This window comes from Equus przewalskii, chromosome 13 (assembly GCF_037783145.1).
Source record: "Equus przewalskii isolate Varuska chromosome 13, EquPr2, whole genome shotgun sequence".
NCBI classification, from domain to species: domain Eukaryota; kingdom Metazoa; phylum Chordata; class Mammalia; order Perissodactyla; family Equidae; genus Equus; species Equus przewalskii.
Genome location: NC_091843.1, coordinates 41,989,701 through 42,010,658, shown reverse-complemented (window position 1 = coordinate 42,010,658; position 20,958 = coordinate 41,989,701). Strand labels below are relative to the sequence as shown.

The window sequence follows — 20,958 nt, the reverse complement described above, 5'->3', positions numbered from 1 at the left end:
TTCTGAAAAGTTAATCCTTTTTTCTATGGCCTCATCTAACCATTGAAACAAAACAAAATAGCTGTATTCTACTTCTGAGCTACTGGTTCCCATTTTATATTCCTTTTCTGACTCAGATCTTTGCCTCCAGAGCCCCAAGCCCAGGGTCTGGCACTCAGGGAAAGCAAGCGCCCACAAAAACAACTGCTGAATATGGGGATGGCTTTTCTATTGCTTCTTACACACTTCTCAGCTGGAGGACCCTGCTCACCTCCCGTCCTCTCCAGCTCCCCCACATCTCCAAGACTTTGACAGGTGTTCTCTGAACCCTGGCCTCTCCTCCGGTGTGTCTGCAGTCCCAAGTTCACTCCTGTTTTAACTTGAACCTTTTCTCAAGAATGGAGTATGCACCACTGTACTCCTAACAATAGTCAGCCTGGATTTGAAGCTTCCACCTACCCTGCAAGGAAGTGTCTGCCCTTCTCATGAAGTCCTCCGTCTGTGTAGTGTATCATGCTGCCTAGCAAAAGCCCAGCTAATCCACTTAAAAAATGGGCAAAGGACCCGAACAGACATTTTTCCAAAGAAGATATACCAATGGCCAACAGGTAAACGACAAGCGCGCTCAACATCACTAATCATCAGGGAAATGCAAAACAAAACCGCAACGAGATATCACTTCACACCTGTTAGAATGGCTGTTATCAAAAAGACAGGACATAACACAGGCAGCCGGGGATGTGGAGAAAAGGGCACCCTGGTGCAGTGTGGGTGGTATTGTAAATTAGTGCAGCCTCTGTGGAAAATAGTGTGGAGGTTCCTCAAAAAATTAAAAATTGAACTACCATACGATCCAGCAATCCTACTTCTGGGTGTTTATCCAAAGGAAACAAAACACTGTGTTGAAGAGCTATCTGTACTCCCATGTTCAGTGCAGCATTATTTACAACAGCCCAGACATGGAAACAACCTGAGAGTCCATCGATGGATGATTGGATAAAGAAGATGTGATATACACAATGGAATATCATTCAGTCACAAAAAAGAAGGAAATCCTGTTGTTGGCGAGAAACTGTTTGGAAGCAACTTGAGGGCATGATGAGAAGTAATGTCAGACTGAGAAAGACAAATGGTATGATCTCACATATATGTGGAATGTAAAAAACAAAACACAACAAACTCACAGGAAAAAAGATCAGATGTGTGGTTACCAGAGGCAGGGGGTGGAGGAAGGAGGAATTTGATGAATGTGGTCAAAATTACAAACTTCAGTTATAAGGTAAACAAGTACTGGGGATATAATGTCCAACATGAGGACTAGAGTGAACACTGCTGTATGGTATATCAGAAAGTTGCTAAGAGAGTAGATCCTAAGAGTCCTCATCACAAGGAAAGAAAACATTTTTTCTTTTTCTTTTTTTGAGGTATCTATACGAGATGATGGATGTTAACTAAAATTATTGTGGTAATCATTTCACAATGTATGTAAGTCAAATAATTATGCTGTACACCTTAAACTTATACAGTGCTGTATATAATTGCATCTCAATAAAACTGGAGGAAAAAAGAGAAATATCTATTTAAAAAAATTTTAACTTACCCAGAGAGGTCTGGCCTTTGTCCCAGCTCTTGGGAGGTAAACTCTAAACCTCTGAAAGAAAGTATTTGGCTGGTTTTGTCGCCAGTTCCTAGGAAGTAGCCCCTAAATCCTTGGGATTCGTCTTTGCTCTCCATGGTGGGCCCTGATAGTTTATGCTACTGAAGCAATTCAGGGTGGGGGCCAGCCACACCATTAAGCTACTGTGATATCAGCCCAACCTCCAGGGAGGGGGTTGGAGAATGAGGTCAATTGAGTGGTCAATAATTCAATCAATCATGACTACGGAATGACACTTCAGGAAAACTCTGGACACTGAATCTCGGGTGAGCTGCCCTGGTTGGCAGTATTCTTCATGTCGTCACACATCACGGCGCTGGGGAGGTGACTCTGTGGGGAGAAGATAGCAGAAGCTTCATGTTTGGGACCCTCCTAGACCTCACCCTCTGTGTATCTTCTTTTGGCTGGGTCTCACTGATATCCTTTTGCTGTAACAAAACTGAAACCTTATGTCTAGTGCTTTCCTGAGTTCTGTGAGTCATTCTAGAAAATTATTGAACCTGAGGGCTTAGTGGGAGCTCTTGAATTTGTAGCCAGTTGGCCAGAAGTAAGGGTGGACTGCTGACCTCCTAATTTGGGGCCCGTGTCTGAAGTGAGGGCAGTCTTGGAGAAGCTGTGTCCTTAACCTGTGAAGTTTGGCCCAACTCTGTGTAGTCGGTGTCAGAAGTCACTGCACTGAGTTTGGCAAACTCATTGTACAGTTCCAATGGAAGCATCCAAAATGTGGTAGAAGGACCTTCCTGAAACAATTATCCAGGGCCTCTCCTTCACAGATCACAAGGCACTATAACAAGATCCAAAGCGCAGGAACAACTGTAGCCATAATCTTTTCTATGTGATTGTCCAGAGGAAATCAGTAGGGAGAGGAGGTCAGAAACCAAGAGAAGGGAAGTGGAGAGGAAAGAGAAGGAAAGGCTCAGGTAGAAGAAAGTAGTGGCGGTGGGGGTGCTCAGCGCCCCACCAGGTCCACAGGAATTAAAGTAAGACAGCAGGGCATGTGGTGGGCACTGACAAAGACAACCAAACTGTCAATCAGGAAGACTCTGGCTCTTTTTCCTAATTAGCTGAAGATGTATTTACGTTTCAGTTAAAGAGCGGTCATTTCTGAAACCTCAGGATAGACCTAACTTGCCTAGGGCCTCCTTATTGTGAAAGACCTACAGACCCGCTGTGACCCAAACGCAGCCCCACCTGGTGTTACCCGTCCTCTGCCAAAGTCCCAACCCTGGAAGAATGGCGTGCCTGAGTGCTAGGACAGGAGAGAATCTGTGCCTGTTACTGTCCTTCTACCCAGAGAAAGAACCTGATATCAGCTTTTCCACAAAAAGAGAGTTTCCAAGATGCTACCCCTACTTGGAAAAAGCCAGGCTGAAATACCATTCAAGTCAAACTTTCTTGATATTACTCTATCTTTCCCCAGGAGGACTGCACTAAAATAAATTCGGACACCTGTGGCCTCTTCCTTCTATGCAAAGCAAAAAGCCAGCAACAACCCCAAGCTGATAAGATTAATCTAAAGAGAAAATTATGGTGTAATTTCCTATGCTGATACTTTGTAGTTAATTTTAAAAAAAGGTTTCATTTTCCTATTGGTCTGATTTCACAGGAACATTTTACCTGTTTCTGTGAGGCATTTTTTCTCCTGGAAGAGAGGCGCTGATTGGCCCCAAACGACTGACAACCTGGTGTAATGAAATTTTCCAATGTAAACTCATTTTCCCTCAGTTTCAGCAATTTTAAATCTATATATAGAGATGTCTTTGTCAGAATTGCATTGTTAGCTTCTCCTGGTAAACTAATCTTTTCACATTGTCATTGCAAATAGAGATATATTAATGGGTCTCATCTCCCAACTGATTCCAGCTCTGGTCTGCTTACTAGCATGTACCAGCAACTTCATCCAGGGATGCAAATACGACATCACCTTACAAGAGATCATCAAAACGCTGAACAACCTCACAGATGGAAAGGTGAGTAAGCTATCTGGCACCATCTCTCCAGATGTTCTGGTGATGCTGTGAGTAGTCTTAGACTATGAGAAAGAGCATAACAGCTTCTAGAGAAGTTGGTAGCTGGCGACAGGACAAGGAGCAGAGCAGAGCACAGCAGACACTTCTCCCTGGTGCTTTTTATTTTTTTTTCTGAGGGATCGTAGGAAGTTTTTTCAGTTTGAGGGAGTGAGAGCTGCTCAGCAAGGATTCCTCTGTACAGTGGGAGGTAACTCTGTCTCTCGCTTTCTCGTTCCTGCCCAGGGCAAGAATTCGTGCATGGAGCTGACTGTAGCGGATGCCTTTGCTGGCCCGAAGGTAAGAGCTGTTTTGGCAGACGGGTGACTTGGGAGAGGAGAGCCAATCCACAGGTGTTTGACGAGAGACTTTCTTAGCGGAAAGCGAACAGGCCCAAATTAACTATAAAGTGTTAAATGTTTTCAAAGAATGTGAATTCTGATCTTTACTCTCAAATGCGTCTTGGTGTTTCCGGTTTCACTTGATTTAGAAGATGTTTAATAGAAAGCTTGGATTTTGTAATCCTAATTCAGATCCTGGTCAAGGAAAAGCTCTTTAGGATTTTACCGAGCCCAGGCCTACTGCCTGGAATATAGGAGGCACTCGATAAATGCTTGGGGAAGGAGAGAATTTTCCTGGCCTATACATTTCTGAAAAACCAAATACTCTCACAAAAACAGATATTTGAGATTACAGGTTGAGGGAGCTTTCATTTTGTCTAAGAGACTTCCTACGGCAACAGAAAAGGTATTACCAGAGCCCCTCCTCTTCCGTAGCCTGGTCACCTAACAGCCCGCCAGCTCTGGGGTGGCTGTCCAGAGACCCTCAGCTTGCTCTGTCCTGCCAACTCCCCTCCAGCCTGGTCTGGGGCCGTCTTGCCAGATGGGGTCCAACACATCCCTGCTTCTGGCTGCTTGGGCATCTCGCCTTTCCACCTCCTGTGCCGTCTCACCCCCGCCCCTCTATCTGTAGTGGGAGGAGATAGATTTGACAGCTGATAGTGCATTTTCTCTGACAAACACATGACTACAGCCATATCAATAGCTTTGTGAACATCAGTTCCTGTTTTCATGGAAACACACGACTGAGAATGAAAAACCCAAAGCATCAATTTACCAGTGGTCTCCTAACCACTTGCTTTCCATGTGCGCTAGAGCAGGTAACCTGGCCAGGTAAAGCCCTGGGAGCTGGGCAGGGCCACACCCCAGCCCTCAGACCTGGAACAGGCCTGTCCCACTTCACGGGGAAAACTGTTCTTCCGGCCTTTATCTGGATATCTCATTTCATTAAAGATTATTCCAGGAGTCTGATAGATAATAATATATAATATTGTAATGTAATTGTATATAATAATATATAATGTAAAATAAATGTATAATGTATAATATATGATTATATATATTATATGCTTTTGTCCTTCAGAATGTCATCACGTATCAGACTCTGTCCTTCAGTAGGTTAGAAGGATTTGCAGATTTTATATGTATATATAGAATATTATCTTTTGTATAAAATATAGAGGAATAGATAAAATAGCCAAGAGTTCACTAGGGTGTGCTCTGGGTTGTCCAAGGGCAGCCGCACTGGTGAGAGGTCTACCAAAGCCAAGGGCAGGGCCCAGGAGGAAGAGCGGAGGGTCTGGAAGTGAGGCAGCCTGTAGTTTTAGTCCCAGTTCTGCCATTAACTGGCTGTGTGGCCTCTGGCAAGTCTGCACACCTCTTTGTGCCTCAGTTTTCACAGCTGACGATATGAAAGTGATTTTGAAAGTTGGTTGGACTCCAACTCTTGAGTTAGTGGAAAGTGTTATTGTAAGATGATATAACTCTTGATTAAAAGCAAAAACTGGTTGCAGAGAAGTAATCATTCTAAGAAGGAGGGGCCAGAGGTTGGAAATGATCGACCCCTCCATGACTCCAAGCTCAGGCGACCCTACTCTGGGCTGTCTCTAGAAGACCCGGCCACCCTCACCCGCACTAGGCCACACCGCTTTCCTCCCATTCTTGGCCTTCTTATTCACTCAATTCTCACATCCCTCCCTCGCCACATGGGCAGACGTCTCCTGAAACAAGGCCCCAGCGCCTTCCTTCACTCTTACCTCTCTCTTACACCTTCCCCTGCTGCTTCTGTTCCTCCTGGATTAACAGTTGCATCCTCCATTCTTTTCTTTTCCTTGAAGACTCAACACTGCTTATTTATCTCTTAGAATATTTCAGAACAAGGAACAGTTGTCTTCAAAACCCACAGAGGTGGTCTGTGGAAGGAAACGTGACTTCTTTGTGTTTCCAAAGAAGGACATCTTTCCAAAATCGAGAGTATTACTTTTATTTCTTTTGGAGATTAAAAATTCCAGAATCTCTAAGTTGGGTAGCGTCTGCTCTTGGCAGTTGCTGGAAAGAATGTGCTGATCTAAATGCTGGGTTTCACGGTTAACATCTACCTGGGTGTCTATGAAATTAAGGTGGTCTGAGGAAGAGCAAAGTGGAAAACAAGCAAGCGAGGTGTCCTAGGAAGGATTTTTTGGGTGGGCCGTTAGTTGGAGGTCTTTCCTATTTACCAAAGAAAGCTCAAGTCCATAATTTTTCAGAGAGCTTTATGCCCATCCTCAAATCTTCTTTAAGTGAAAGTAAAGGATTTTCTCATATATAGCACTGGCTGAATAAATTTGGGCAGAAATGGAGATAACTCAAATAGTACTGGATTTTTATGGCCCTAAATGAAGCTGACAAGAACCAAGTTAGAACTCTAAGAGAGTCGCTACCGCAGAAGAAATCTCCCCGATGGCATTCCGCTATTTGCTCACATCTGCTGAGGGACGGGTTTTCTCCTGGCGTGGGCCTACGCCCGCCTTCTGAGTCTCTTCTCCTGAGCAGTTCTGAACTGCCAGGTCCACTAGCCTTGAGCTATGCTGGACACACTTGGCCAGTGAAAGGCGGACAAGCAGACGAAAGCAGTTGGTATGGGGTGTCATCCTGTCGCTGCAATGCCAATGGAACTCAGACTTTAAGGCCTTTAACTAAAACTCTTTAGAACTAGTTCTTTTAAAGTTTTTCCATTTGATTCAAGCTCTTTGCAATTCCTATTTTATCCTAACTACCTTAGAAAGTCCTTTGACAAATAGCTTTAGAGGGTTTTTTTTCTCCATATATTAAATGGCCATATACTCAAAACTAAGAGGCAGTTTAATTTCTAGGCTCCAAGACAGTTTCAGAAAAGTCTCATTAGGTTTTGATGGAAAAATAAGCAAAGGGGCTCTTTTATTCTTGGCCTCCTGGAACCTCACTGTCAGGGAGCGTCTGCCTTCACCGTGGCCTCACTGCCTCTGCTCGGCCACAAAGCCCCTAGAGGTGTGTGGTGATTTATGGGGGGTTTCTTGACTCCCTGAGCCCAGAGCTACTGGTGCTGCTCTTAAGTTCCCAACCAGAATCAGGGCCCAGGAGGCCTCTCGGCTAGTTCATTAAGCCCATGTCCTTCCAGAGGCCCTGCCTATGGGCCATCACGCCCCACAGGGGGAAGGGGAAGCTCCTATAGTCTGGGATTCCGATGCCTCGGTCTAGGTCTAGAGCCTCCTGGAAAAACCTTAAAATACGAACTATACTTCCAGAATTTAGCCTAAAGGAATAAGAGATGAACACAACGATTTACACAGATGACTCACTGTCACATTATATACAGAAGCAAAAACCTGCAGTGACAGGGGATTGATCAACTATGATACAAAGATGCCAGGAGTTCCTACGCAGCTCTCAATCCCACGTTCTTAAATACGCCTGAATGACTTCAGAAAATGTTTGTACCATATGTTAAGTGTAAAAAGGTTACAAAACAGTATCAATAGTTGGTCCCTATTTTGAAAAAAGAAAAGTTAAAAAGAACCCTGGGAAGATAGTTGCCAAAATATTAACAGTAGTTATCTCTGGCTGATGGGATAATGAGTGAATTCATTTTTGTTGAAAATATATTACTTTTATAGTAAACATGTATTACCTTGATAATCAGAAAAAAATATGTAAGGATTTAAAAAGCTGCTTGGACTGTGCTTCTTGTATAAATCCCCTGGAAATCTTGTTAATGCACATTTGTGATTCAATGGGTCTGGAGTGAGGCCTGACACTGTGCGTTTCCAGCAAGCTCCCAGGTGATGCTCATGCTGCTGCTCCATGGACCACAGGGGACTGGAGCATGTCCTGGCAGAGGCTAGAGAGAGCTTTATCTGAGCTGGATGGGGCTCTCCAGGCTCTGTGCCTTTGTTCTTCAGTGGAAAGTGAGAGGACACACCAGGTCTGAGTCAAACTGAAGCACAATTCCACTCCTGGGTTCCCAAAAAGAGCTGTTTCCTTGCTTGTACATTCCCTCTTCTAAGGCCCAAATGTCCCCAGGAAGAGCCATGTGGCCAGACCCCTATCAGAGCTGCCAGTATTCCAAGGAGGTTCTGACTGAGCATATTCTAGGCCAAAGGCCCCTGACAGGAGCTCTGTCCAAGGCCCAGTTCAATGGTACCCTCTCTCAGAAGCATCCTCTGACCTCCCCAGGCCAGACTCCTGGGACATCCAGTCCTGATCCTGGCACTCACCTCTAGCTGTGCAGGGAAATGTCTTATCTCCTCACCCAGACCCAAGCTTCTACACATACTGCTATCTCCCATGGGACGGCGATATGGAGAGTGCTGCTCAAAGCAGCAATGTCTAGGCCAAAGGATGGGCATTTATTTATTCAACAAGCATGTAGGATTTCCAGGCAAACCTGGATTTTAAAACCTTACAGGAATGAAAGAGAGCAGAATCTGATTGCGAGCTCACATAAGCACCTTCCACAGAAAGAATAGCTTGCATGGCGTAAAAAACAGACATGAGCTATAGAAAGATGGCTCTGCATTCAAACCCCACTCTGTAATTTTACTCAGTTGGGTGACTTTATTCAGGTACTCTTTGAGCAAAACCCTCCCAGGGAAAAGAAACTGAGAGGTCCTGAGGAAAAGGATGCTGCATTTGCAGGTAACGGGTAGAGGTTGTTTAGAGAGGTTTATGACTGTGACGAGCAGCCTTCATTCATATGGCAGCAATGCTTGAATATCTGATCCATAGTTGAGTAAACTCACCTTCTCCACTTGTCATCCTGGAAAGAAGAAATCAGAAGAAAAAATATCTCTCACATGTTCAAAATACAGCTAGCACATGGCTATCTGTGGCATTTCTCTTTCTAGAACACAGATGGAAAGGAAATCTGCAGGGCTGCAAAGGTGCTTCAACAGCTCTATAAAAGACATGACAGGTCCTTGATCAAAGAATGCCTGAGCGGACTGGACAGGAACCTCAAGGGCATGGCAAACGGGGTAAGCTGCATCATGCTGACGGCTTGGCTCCTGATGGACAGCAGCCTCACTTCTAAATGTTCCTCCTTATTAACGTTCTCTTGATTAATCAATCCATTCACTCATTCAACAAATACCGGCTGAGGCTCTATGAGCGCCAGGCGCTCTTCTGGGCACTGAGGATACAGTATTAAAGGCAAGAAGACAGAGTCTCTGCTCTCACAGTGTTCTAGTGGGGGAGTTAGAAAAGCAAACAAACATATAGTATGATGTCCAGTAGTGATAACTGCTATGAAGAAGAATAAAGGAATAAAGAACATAGGGGTTATGAGGGAGAGGGCTGATTTAGTAGTTGGTGACATCATCTGAGCAGATATTTGAATTGAGTGAGGGAGCAGGCCACAGGACTAACTGGGGAAAGAACATTCCAGGCAGAGGGAACAGCTGTGCAAAAACCCGAAAGTAGAAATGAGCTTCATGTGTTCAGAGATCAGTAGAAAGGCCGTGTGGCTGGATCAGAGTGAGCGAGGGAGATTTTAACGGGAGATCAGATTACACAGGGCCTTTGGATTCTGCCCCAAGTGTGGTGAGAAATACTCACAGGGTTTTGAACAGGACAGAGACTATAATCTGATTTACGTGATTTAAAATGATCACTCTTGCTACTGTGCGGTAAATAGACTGAACAGGGGTAAGCACAGAAGCAAGATGGCCTGTTGAGAGGCTACTGCAGTAATCCAGGCTGGAGGTGATGGTTGCTTTGACAGGGTGGGAGCTGTAGAGGTTGTTAGATTTTGGATATAACCAAAAATAGAACCGTAAGGACTTGCTGACAGATCCATTGTGAGGGGTGAGGGAAAGAGTAAAAGGTGACCTCTTGGTTCCTGGCCTGAGCCCCTTGGGGGATGGTTGGTGCTGTTTACAGAAATGGAAGACTGGGGATGAAGCAGGGCTAGAGGTTGAGCAGAAGATCAGGAGTTCAATTTTGTACATAGTAAGTTTGAGGTACCTATTGGATAGCCAAGTGGAGATGTTGAGAAGAGTGTTGGAAAAGTCTGAAGCTTAGGGGAGGTCAGAACTTGAGATATAAAACGAAGAGTCCTCAGAAAGATATTATTTAAAGTTATAGACCTGAATGACATAGAGAAATGAAGAGATCCAAGGGCTGAGTCCAGAGGTACTCCAACATATAGAGGTCAGGGAGAGGAAGGTCCAGCAAAAGAGACTGAGAAGCAGCCAGTGAAGGAGGAGGAAACTGAAGGGTGCGTGATGCCCCAGAGGCAAAGGAAGAAACTCTGTTATAGGAAGGAAGTGATAAGCTGTGTCAAATGTACTGAAAGGTCAAGTAAGATGAAGACTGAGAACACCCACTGGATTTGGCATGATGGAGGTCATCAGTGATGCTGATATAGATGGAGATGGGAGAACGAAAGCCTGACTAGAGTGGGTTCCACAGAGAATGGGGCTGGGGAGGAGTGAAAAGAAAGGGGCAGTGAGTACAGAAAACTCTTTGGAGGTGTTTTGCTGTAAGGTTGCAGAGAAATGGAACAATAGCTGAAGGGAAGGTATGGAGTGAGGGAAGTTCTTTTAAGGTAGGATTATATTCAGCATGTTAATATACCAATGGGAATGATCCAGTAGAGAGGGGAGAATTGATGGTGTAAGAGAGCAAGAGGCAAGAGTGGATGTTATCTAACGCCAAGTAGAGGAATGGGGGACATTCATCCCCTTCCTGGGCCTAGTGCTTTATTTATAAGATAAGGTAATGGAATAGGGAACTGACACTACACTCATTCTCTCTTTTAATCCTCTTAACGATCTGATGAAGTAGGCACTATCGTCCCCATTTTACAAAGGAGGAAACTGAAGTTTTTAGAAATGAAGTAGTTTGTCCTAAGCAATGCAATTAATAAATTGGTAGAGCTGAGATTCAAACTGATGCAGTGACTTCATGGTAGGTACCTGGAATCCTTTCCACCAGAAGTGCTACCGAGCTGTGGTGTTGCTATTTAATGGGCAGGAGGGCAAACGGACTGACTCTCTCTTGGCAGTTCAGGCGGCCATACAGAAGGCCTAGCACAGCAGAGGGCAGGTCTGAGACTCCACCTTCACGTTACGCTCCTGAGCAGCACCCAGCTGTGTGTGACACACCGCCCCAGAGACTGCGGCACTCCCAAAGGCAGACAGTCAGTGATGGAATAGTAGCCATTTCTAGGAGTGTATATAGTATGCACCAAAAACAGGCAAACCCTGCTGGCTTAGTGGCAGAGTCAGACTTCTAATCAAGCGAGACTGGAGGTCTGGTTTCTAACTGTTCAGGTGGCAGGTGCCAGAGTAGGCTTGACTCAAGCAGACGGGCATAACAGCAAGACTCAAATACTTAGCAATGCAAGCTAATGGAATGTTTCTCTTGTAGACCTGCTGTACTGTGAATGAAGCCAAGAAGAGCACATTGAAAGACTTTTTGGAAAGGCTAAAGACGATCATGAAAGAGAAATACTCAAAGTGTCAAAGCTGAATAAGCTGAATATTTTAATTTATGAATTTTGATAGCTTTATTTTTTAAATATTTATATATTTATAATTCATAATAAAACAAAGTATATGTAGAACGTTGTCACTTTAATAGCATTGGCTATGTTTACTTGATTTGGGGGGAAATCAGTTTTATTTATTGAGAGACTAAAATTGGTGTGAGAATAAAACAGGAAAGACCTCTTCCCTCTCAAGGAGTTCCCTCTCTAGTTGGGGACATAATGCACAAAATGATTAAAGAATACAAGGCCACGCAGGACATAAATAAGTAAGATGATTTGCAGAATGGGTCCAAGAGGTCTACTGACTACCAAATAATTCTGAATTGAAAAGATGTCAACTGGATGCTTAGAACATTTTTCTCCCGTTGGCACAAAGGTTGTGATATTGAGTCTATAGGGGGAAAAAAGTGAATCTAGCACACTACATGGCTTTTCAGTGAACAATAATTAAAGTCCTAATAATGTAAATTCTCTTGATTCTCAAGTCTTAGAAGCAACCAATAGACAAAGCACAGAAGACTTAATTATGGTTACAGAACAGACTGTAAATGCTATCAACCTGACAATGTAAACGGTATAGCTGAACACAGCTGAGCGGTAAAAGCAGAAGGAAAGAAAGAGAGGTGAACTGAGATCCCAGCTCATTAGGGGAAAGGGTCACGTAAGCAATACTGTCTAAGGCTGATGGAACGAGAACAAGAGAGTTAAGTATTCATTCAAAATTTCAAAGGTAATAGAAGATCTAAAAATAATTTACTATAAAAAATTTGGAAGGGGTAGTATAAATGAGGTAAACCCTCACTTTTCAATAGAAAAATCAACACACACTATCTAACGTTGATAAATCAAAAAATAGTTGGCAAGATTCGTCATGAGTTGATGATTGTTGTAGCTGGGAATGGGTATATGGGGGTTGATTGTACTACTCTGCTTTTATACATGTTTGAAAGTTTTCATAATAAAAAGTGAAAAAAAATCAATAGTGAGTGAATCAAGAAATCTTTGGAATTATGATGGTAGCCACTAGAAAAACTAAAGACAAAAAAGGGATGGTGGTTTGCTGGAAATGGGGCCTGGAACAAGGATTGGTGAAAGCAGGGCTGGAGACTGTTGGCTTTGTAAGTCTGTGTGTGCATGTGCACTCATGACCATGTGCATAAATGATAATGTGTTTTTAAAAATCAAAAAACCAAAGTTAAAAATACAGACAATAACAAACGCTGGCGAAGATGTGGAAAAATTGGAGCCCTTATACATTGCTAGTATGATTAGAAAACAGTACAGCCACTTGGAAAACAGCATGGCAGTTCCTCAAAAGATTAAACATAGTTACTATATGATCCAGTAATTCCAGTCCTTGGCATCTACTCCAGAAAACTAAAAACATACGTCCACACACAAACCTCTACACAAACGTTCATAGCAGCATTATTCATGACAGCAAAAAAGTAGAAATAACCCAAATGTCAATCAGCTGATGGACGGACAAACAAAATGTAGTATATCCATACAAAATATTATTTGGCACTAAAAAGAAATGAAGTACTGATACATGCTACAATATGGATGAACCTTGGAAATATTATGCTAAGCGAAAGAAGACAGAGACAAAAGGTCGCATGATATGATTCCATGTATATGCAACGTCCAGAAGAGGCAAATTCATAGAGGCAAAAAGTAGAATACTGGTGGCTGGGAGGGTGAAGAAATAGGAAGTGACTGTTAATGGACATAGGGTTTCTTTCGGGAGTGATGAAAATGTTCTGTTAGTGGAACAGTGGCACGACTCTATGAAGATACTAAAAACCACTGAATTGTACACTTTAAAAGGATGAATTTTATAGTAGGTGAGTTACATCTCAATAAAGCTGTTATTTAAAAAAATTAAATGGAAAAAAACCAAAAACCAGTGTCACATCATTGAAACTTGCCTTTTGAAGACATGTACTCTGCAAGAATATGGATCTAGTAACAGTGAACAAGCATTCTCTTTTCATCTTTGCTTATACTTACGTGACAAAAATTAGTACTAGTACTAAAATTATACCAAAACATGTAACATCTTTTTAACCCTTTCAAAATAAGGGAACAAATCAAAAGCTTAAAGTCTCACCCTGACCACAGCCAGTTTCACCCTGCCCACATAAAATACCAGCATGCCAAGGGCAACAAGTAACTAAGAGAGTCATGGAGCCTTCTGAGGCCACACTGAACATTTTAATTTCCTTTCTTCTTTAATTGAGACCCATTTGCATTCAATGGCTAATGTGAGCTGTAGTTTACCACAGGATATGAGTTGTGGGTTATCGTTTGTGTATGAGGCCAGGATGGTAAAAGAAAAGGCTGTCAGGCAGAAAGATTTAGAACGGGCCATAGAAAGAACAGATGTAGGTTCCAGGCAGGTCTGTCATAAGCTTCCATGGTTATGATGCAACTAACATTTCTGATTTCTTCCAGACAGGTCGTTCTGGGCTCTGGATGGAAACACCCAACAATAGGCCCTTGAGTTTACCAAGAGAGAGAGAGAACATGAATGGAAGAAGACACATTTAAAAAGAATGAGCAAAGAAACTTCGGGATTAAGTGAAAGTTGAGATGCTTGTCATGTATGCACATTTGTTTAGGACACAGCCACAGTCTATGCCTGCTTCGTGGGACATATCTCTTGTCTGTGCATGGAATGTGTGACATTGACAGCAAAGGCTGAACCCCTCCCTCCCTGCTATTAGAACTCCACCTTTTACCTATGAATATATTATATCTCTAACTGGCATTAGTAGGCAATAAATACTTATTGAATAAATGAATGAAAAAAAAGTTTCAAATTTATGGGTGAACGTCTTTCATTGAAACCTTCTTGGGACACAGTTAGAAATGCTGACCTCTGATAAAAATGCATCGGGGGCTCTCTAGTTGCTATTGGTCTATCCAGGCCAGTGCCCCTGCCTTGTTTTTCTTCACCCTCCTCCACATGTCATCTTGGTCAGCCTCTCAGGCTGCCCAAATCACCTGAGAATGGGGACTTTCAGGGCAGAGTGCAGAGCACAGCTTCCTAAAGGCCTATCATCATGCAAGGTTAGCATCTCAGTTCCTACCAGCTTCCATCGAGGGCATGGCAAGTGCTTTCTGTAGTGTTGGGGCTGACTTCTCGGTTCAATTTATCAGTTCAAGTTGGAGTTCCATTCCCAGGTGGGGTACCAAAATCTAGTTAGCTGTCACGCCTAGCATTTCCTGAACTGACCCTTGCCCTAAGCACTCAGACATTCTCTCCTTAGCTTTCTAAAGTGCTTCTCTTCTAATCCATCTTTCTGTCAACTTCTTCCTAGTTCAATGTTCAGTCTCTAAGCTGTCTGTTCCTTTCTTGTTTCCTATTAGCCAGCGTTACAACAACCAGAAGCACATTCTGATGTTTTGTGTGCTGACTGCACACCTAGGTACCTGCTAGGCAACATGAGTAAAGATACATATGTTCCCTCAGTCTTGGTACCTGTCATGAGTGCAAGAGAGCCAGCTGAGAGGAGAGGTAGGTTAGCTCCTCTGGCTCATGACCATTTCGGCCTCTGGGGCACAAGTGTGGACATCTGCTGCCCCAGCTCCCTCCTATCTAATCCTTCACAATCTTTCCAGCAGTTGTTTCTCTAAAACACAAACAATGTGAGTGACCCACTTAAAATCCTTCCATGGCTTCCCAGTGCCTACAGAACACTCTGTCACAGTAGGATCCTGGCCCATCTCTTTCCTTTTTAGGCTCATCCGTTCCCACCCCTTCTACCCGACTTCAGACATACCAACAACGCACACGGCATCTAGGTTCCTGTTATTCCTCCTGTCCAGAATGCCTTTCCCCACTGGATGGACCACTTTAACACCTCTCAAAGGCTGAGAAGCCTTTACTGGCCTTTTGGTCAGGCAGATCAGGCAGACATGTGCTAGGCATCAAGCTAGCTGTTAGGAAGAACGCCCTGCCCGGCAGCTCATCATTCACCCCCTTTACTACAGCCCTCAACATGCTGCGCTCTCATCCTCCATTTATATGGCCGCCTCTCTCTCCTGAGGGAGGCTGTGAGCTCTGCAATGACCTTCTACTCAGCACAACACAGGTACAAAGTCAGTACAGAAGACACCTGGTGCCTGAGCGGCATCACTCATGATGGAGTAGAAATCAAGGCCGACATACTATTTCTGTTACGACTCTGGTACTTTTAGGTTGGGTTAGGCAATATCCTCTCGCTAAGATGGTATCAACTCTGAGAAATATTTCATTCAGTTGTAAAGTCCCAGTTAAATTCCTTTGTACAATTGGAGAAATAAAGCCTTTGATTAAAAACTAAAATTTCCCCAGCCCTCTAAAAAGGGATGGGGGAGGGGAGCAGGTGTGGAAGAATGTCTGATCTGTCATATTCTTTAGTCAGAGCCATAAACGTGTTCGGGTAAGATAAAGTGATGTTCTGATAATGTTGATAAAAGTAACGTGAAGATTGGGTCACAGGAAGCCCAAGATAAATGCTGAGAGGAAACAAGTTCTTTTTGAAGTAGCCTCTTCATAATCATTTTCCCACACATTTGTTCAACTTCTGAAGGAGGACTGAATACCTGATTTGCTTTGCAAATGAAACAGCTTAAGAATGAGACATTCAGATAATGTTATAAATGTTCTAAACACAAATGTGTTTACAAGGATCCTCCAGCTCACTTTAAGTATAGGCTGTGGCTTCAGAACCATGTTAACTGATCCCACAGGCACACACTAACTGTGCTCCCGTTAGGCTGGTACTTGGGTCTGCTTTGGGGTTTTTTTGTACTTGGCTTTAAAAGAGGTTTCTTGAGGGTGTTCATGAGAAGATGAGACGGACAATGTCCTCAGCAGCATCCTGACAACACAGGCGGTAACAGGTTTCCTAAAGGTGCACCTCAGTGGAGTTGCTTAACGAAAGTGAGTACTGGGGGCCAGCCCCACGGCCGAGTGGTTAAGTTGGCGCACTCCGCTGTGGCAGCCCAGGGTTTTGCTGGTTCGGATCCTGGGCGCGAACATGGCACCACTCGCCAGGCCAAGCTGAGGCGGCATCCCACGTGCCACAACTAAAAAGACCCACGACTACAATATACAACTATGTACTGTGGAGGTTTGGGGAGAAAAAGCAGAAAGAAAAAAAGAAGATTGGCAACAGTTGTTAGCTAAGGTGCCAATCTTTTTAAAAAACAAAAAAAAAGAAAGTGAGTACCACAGCTCCAACACTCGGCTGGGGAGGAGAGGCAGAGGGTGTGCAGGCGGCACTAGTTACCATCTTGCTTACGCCATAACAGGCCTTGAATTTTTATCTTCATGTTCTACACAGATGTAGGTGTTTTACATAAGCTAGCAGTTGTAAAAAGGAAGAGAACAAGGCCTGAAAGGGCTGAAGTCATCTCATACGCAAAAAGCACATTTAAGTCCTTTGAAACTTGCCGACAAATCAAAACTCCTCAATGCTCACTGTGAATTTCTTAAGACTGCCTAGCCCGGTGCCTGGCAATCAATATACGTTTGTCAAAATAACACATGATTAACAATAATCCAAGCAATGTTATTATTTTGGAGATATTGTAAGCTCATTAAAAGGTTTTAAAACAGATCGTGGTATTGTTACCTCTGAGAAATGTCTCCTTCTACCTTTCAGTGAGATATATTCTGCATAGACACTTAAAGCTTTAAGTTTCTGCTCTCAAAAACCTAACGAAAACGATAACAAAACTCAGATAGAAACATTTTTGGTAAAAATATATTTTATCACAATGAGAAGCATATTTAAAAACATCTCTCCCAGGTTTCTGTTTCATGATGATTTCTGTTCAAAGACTCAGAACATTACGAATTTCTGGGTGTGAAATTACACAGACCTCTCTTAACCATATGAAATTGAGAAGGCAAGCACAAGAACCTGACTATTAATATCAGGATGTATGTAGACACAAAAATAGTTCAGTAAAGAAGCAGATCACTACTATAGGCATTCGGCAAAGATTTTTATTTTTTATTTAACCATGCTGCATGTAAACATACAATATCAATATATACAACTTGAACAAATACAATTTATACATAAAATACAATGAAAGTGTGTGGCTTTTGAAATTAATGCAACAAACTTATTGTACAATTTGTAATTTTGGCCAGGATGCAGTACTATAGTAACGCTATTAAAGTCCTTAATGATTTAACTTAGACCACTGCTAACAATTTCAAAGGCACTAGGATGATCTGTTTTCTTCTAGCATTTTAAGAACAAAGAATAACTAAAAAGGAAAACAAATTTATACATTAAACATTGGGCAGACACTAGCAGGCTTGAATGTAAACTCTGCCCATTCCTTAATTCACAGCCCTGTAGGAAAGAAAGGGACTTTCCTTAAGAGTTAAAGGGAAAGATATTTTTAAAAGACTAAAAAGAAACAAAACAAAAAAACCAACCCAAAAGCCATAATCATAATTTAAAAACATGGTGGTACAGATGAAGCAGCACCACCCCCCTCCCCCAAAGTGACCTTAAATTTCTTGCTGCAAAAAAAGGTTCCCTTCCCCAGAAAGCAGACGGCACAGCTTATCAGATGGAGTCTACTTGAGCGATAAACACACAGGCGCAGAACCCCCCCGATTAATCTGGTACTTTACAAGAATCTAAAGAAAAATGGGAAATACTATTATATTTTAATATCCTAACTATTAGTATATATAAATTACAGGGTTTATTAAAGAACATACCACAAATTAACTTTCTATGAAGGCTCCTTTTAATAAATAAATATTACTTTTTTAAATTAAAGAGAAAAGAAAATACCCATTCAACAACCTATTTATAGGTGACATTCATTTTAAATCTGCCTATTTATTTTAAATAACGAGCACGTTTGTTCAACTGTACCCTTTCATGAAATTAAACTGAAATTAAAAATATTTCATTTGTGGACAAAGACGCAGTAAATGTGAAGAAACCACAGAACTTCTATGACTGGAGCTAAACGAGTGGCTCTGAAGTCAGTGTCCCGTGCTTTCCTGTGGATACTCAGGCCAGGCTCCAATATCTAATTTTGTTATTTCATAAGATGACTATTTATTGTCCATATGGTATAATCAGTTCTAACGTAAATGCTTTTTAAAAAAAACTGCTAAAACAGGCTGTTTTTTCAATTTTTACAGATTTTTTTTTGTTAATGCAGTGGAGGGGAATAGAAAAAACATCTAGCAGACTGGCTTAAATTTTCCATAATGTTTTAAAGCTTAATATAATAGTTATTCCTTTCCTATTGACTGCATGGTTAAAGGCCAGAAACATGGACTTTTAAAAAGAAGAAGTACTTATCTTTTTTTTCTACTGGTAAAACTAAGATTTCTCTAGAGTAATTACTAATAGAGTTAAATGTGCATCTACAACTGCCAAGATATTCTGTTCACACAAAGCTATTACACGACAAAAATTCACTTGAAGTCTTCACAGTATCTAAACAATGCCCCACAGAGTCAAGTTATAAACTTCTAACTGTCTTACACATTACAAAGAAAATGCTGCCAGTTAACTATAATTCTTACTGCCTAGACAATAGTCACCACACACAGCACATTGAGACCACCTTTGGAACATACTTTAAATTTGTGGACACATTTTATGACCACCACACAAGTACACAGCCCTCACTCACCCCTACTCCACACACAGCTTTATAATTATAAACCAGTATTTTAACCAAACTTATTAAAATAATGTGAACTTAATAAATACTAATTTATGAAGTCTCAAAACTTGCAACTAATGTGTTTCAGGGCTGATTACATAATTTTAAAACTCATAAGAGATATATTAAGTGGTTTAGGAGTAGCATAACTTTCAAAAAAAATAAAAATTTTGTAAGCAGCCAACAAAAGAACAATTCTATTACAACTTATTTTACTATACGATAAAAATAATTATTATTTTTAGAGGAACATGGTCTAACTGGATTTGTCAATGGAAGAAATTCAGGGAAGAATATTTTCTTTTTATAAAATATGAAGAAACAAAGGGTTTTAAAGGCAAAGGACTAATATATTTTTCCTGCCTTAGTTGCATTTTCTGGAAAATGGAGACCTTTCTCAACTGGGAAACACAGACCAACTTCCATTAAAATTGAGAACTCAGACACAAGAAACCATCCATTAGTCACACTTCAAAGTGAATTTTTAAAAATACACACGTATGAGCAAGATTAGAGACCAGTATTTAGCTTCTTAATTTTCTACAACTGTGCCTCCTTTATATTTAGCTACAAACTCAACATTTCAAGAGAACATGAAACCAGAACAAAAAAAGTATATTTGACTTGAAGTCAAAGTGGCAAAAAAGGTCAAGAGAGGTCCAGATGAAACATATTTTCAACTTCTGTTTTTTAAACATGTATACTTCTTAAGATTGACTGCCGAATTATAAAATTTTCTACAGATGAATGAGATCAGTCATCTCATACCTAAAATGCAATGAATGTTAGTATAAAAACTAGAACATATTTAAACAGGTCAGGTGGCTGTTAGGGTTGAATCATTTCTTAGATATGCAGCCCATACATTCACATCTCACAGCACAGGACAATTAGATCTGCTACTTTCTGTGTGCAAAACAGAACATATTTTTTTTTCTATTTTGAATATCTGGTTATCTAAATATACAGCAGTTGAGTAAATTACCAGCAGATTGGTGTATACATTTAAACTGCAACTCTCTCTAGTAAGAGCTGCCCCTCCAACTTCCCTGCACAGCATAAACTGAAGATTAATATGACAATTTGAACAATTACCAGTTGTACAATTTTAATGTTAATTTAACATATAGACACTGAAAGTTATTAGGCAAATTACTAGTTCCAGTCTTACTCCATGACTTACAGTTTCCGTTATTTAAAATTACACAAAAGTCTTCAGTGTTTTAATTAAAGACTTTGTCTAGGGATGAGAATATCACTAATTTTTATTGTGACTTGAAGTCTGTAACATTTACTGAAGTAAAGAGTCAATTACAGTTTCAGGCTTTGCAGAACGCTTTCTGTTGAAGAAGAGAAAAACAAAACATGAATGCTTTCCTAAAAGATTGAAACGCAAACACTTTACATTATATAGTAGATAATACAAGGTGGCCCCGGAGTCTAGCAACAGGCCAAGGTTTGACATGTTTGACCACTAATGCTTGCCTAGGGAAAGGTCACCTATAGGCACCTAGAGGAGGTGCAAGAGCATGGCGCTCCACCCACCACCAGAGTGGCGAGGGACTGAGTGGATGATCATTCCCAAAACTGGACTAGACAATGTGGTCAGGTCAAGCGGGCTGCATGCTTACCAGATCTGAACCTCTCAATGATCTCTTCTGGGTATGCTACAGATGTAAGTTTATGCAGTGAAAATCAGAGACGCAAATCATCTGAAGCAACACCTCACAGCTGCATTGCAGGGACTGATGGAAACGCTACATT

General features: G+C 41.7%; 2 protein-coding genes across 6 annotated transcripts in view; one reads left to right on the top strand and one right to left on the bottom strand.

Moving 5' to 3' along the window:
* Positions 1 to 3,380: 3,380 nt before the first annotated feature.
* Positions 3,381 to 14,309, top strand: IL4 (interleukin 4). Of its 2 annotated transcripts, none has more exons than XM_070571098.1 (4): positions 3,381 to 3,606; positions 3,889 to 3,942; positions 8,843 to 8,971; positions 13,945 to 14,309. In XM_070571098.1, exons 1-4 carry the CDS (start codon positions 3,472 to 3,474, stop codon positions 14,038 to 14,040), a joined length of 414 nt encoding a protein of 137 aa, XP_070427199.1. In that variant the 5' UTR covers positions 3,381 to 3,471; the 3' UTR covers positions 14,041 to 14,309. The 2 variants fall into 2 exon arrangements, with proteins under 2 accessions (XP_070427199.1, XP_008536927.1); XM_008538705.2 differs by lacking the exon at positions 13,945 to 14,309 and adding an exon at positions 11,367 to 11,559 and having other exon boundaries at positions 3,427 to 3,606.
* A 3,164-nt stretch (positions 14,310 to 17,473) lies between these two features.
* KIF3A (kinesin family member 3A) overlaps positions 17,474 to 20,958 on the bottom strand; it is a 46,499-nt gene continuing 43,014 nt past the window's right edge. For all 4 annotated transcript variants that reach the window (XM_070571073.1, XM_070571074.1, XM_070571075.1 and 1 more), the window contains one exon: positions 17,474 to 20,534. In XM_070571073.1, coding sequence (XP_070427174.1) covers positions 20,486 to 20,534 — 49 coding nt within the window. In that variant the 3' untranslated portion in view covers positions 17,474 to 20,485. The remainder of the gene's footprint in view (positions 20,535 to 20,958) is intronic.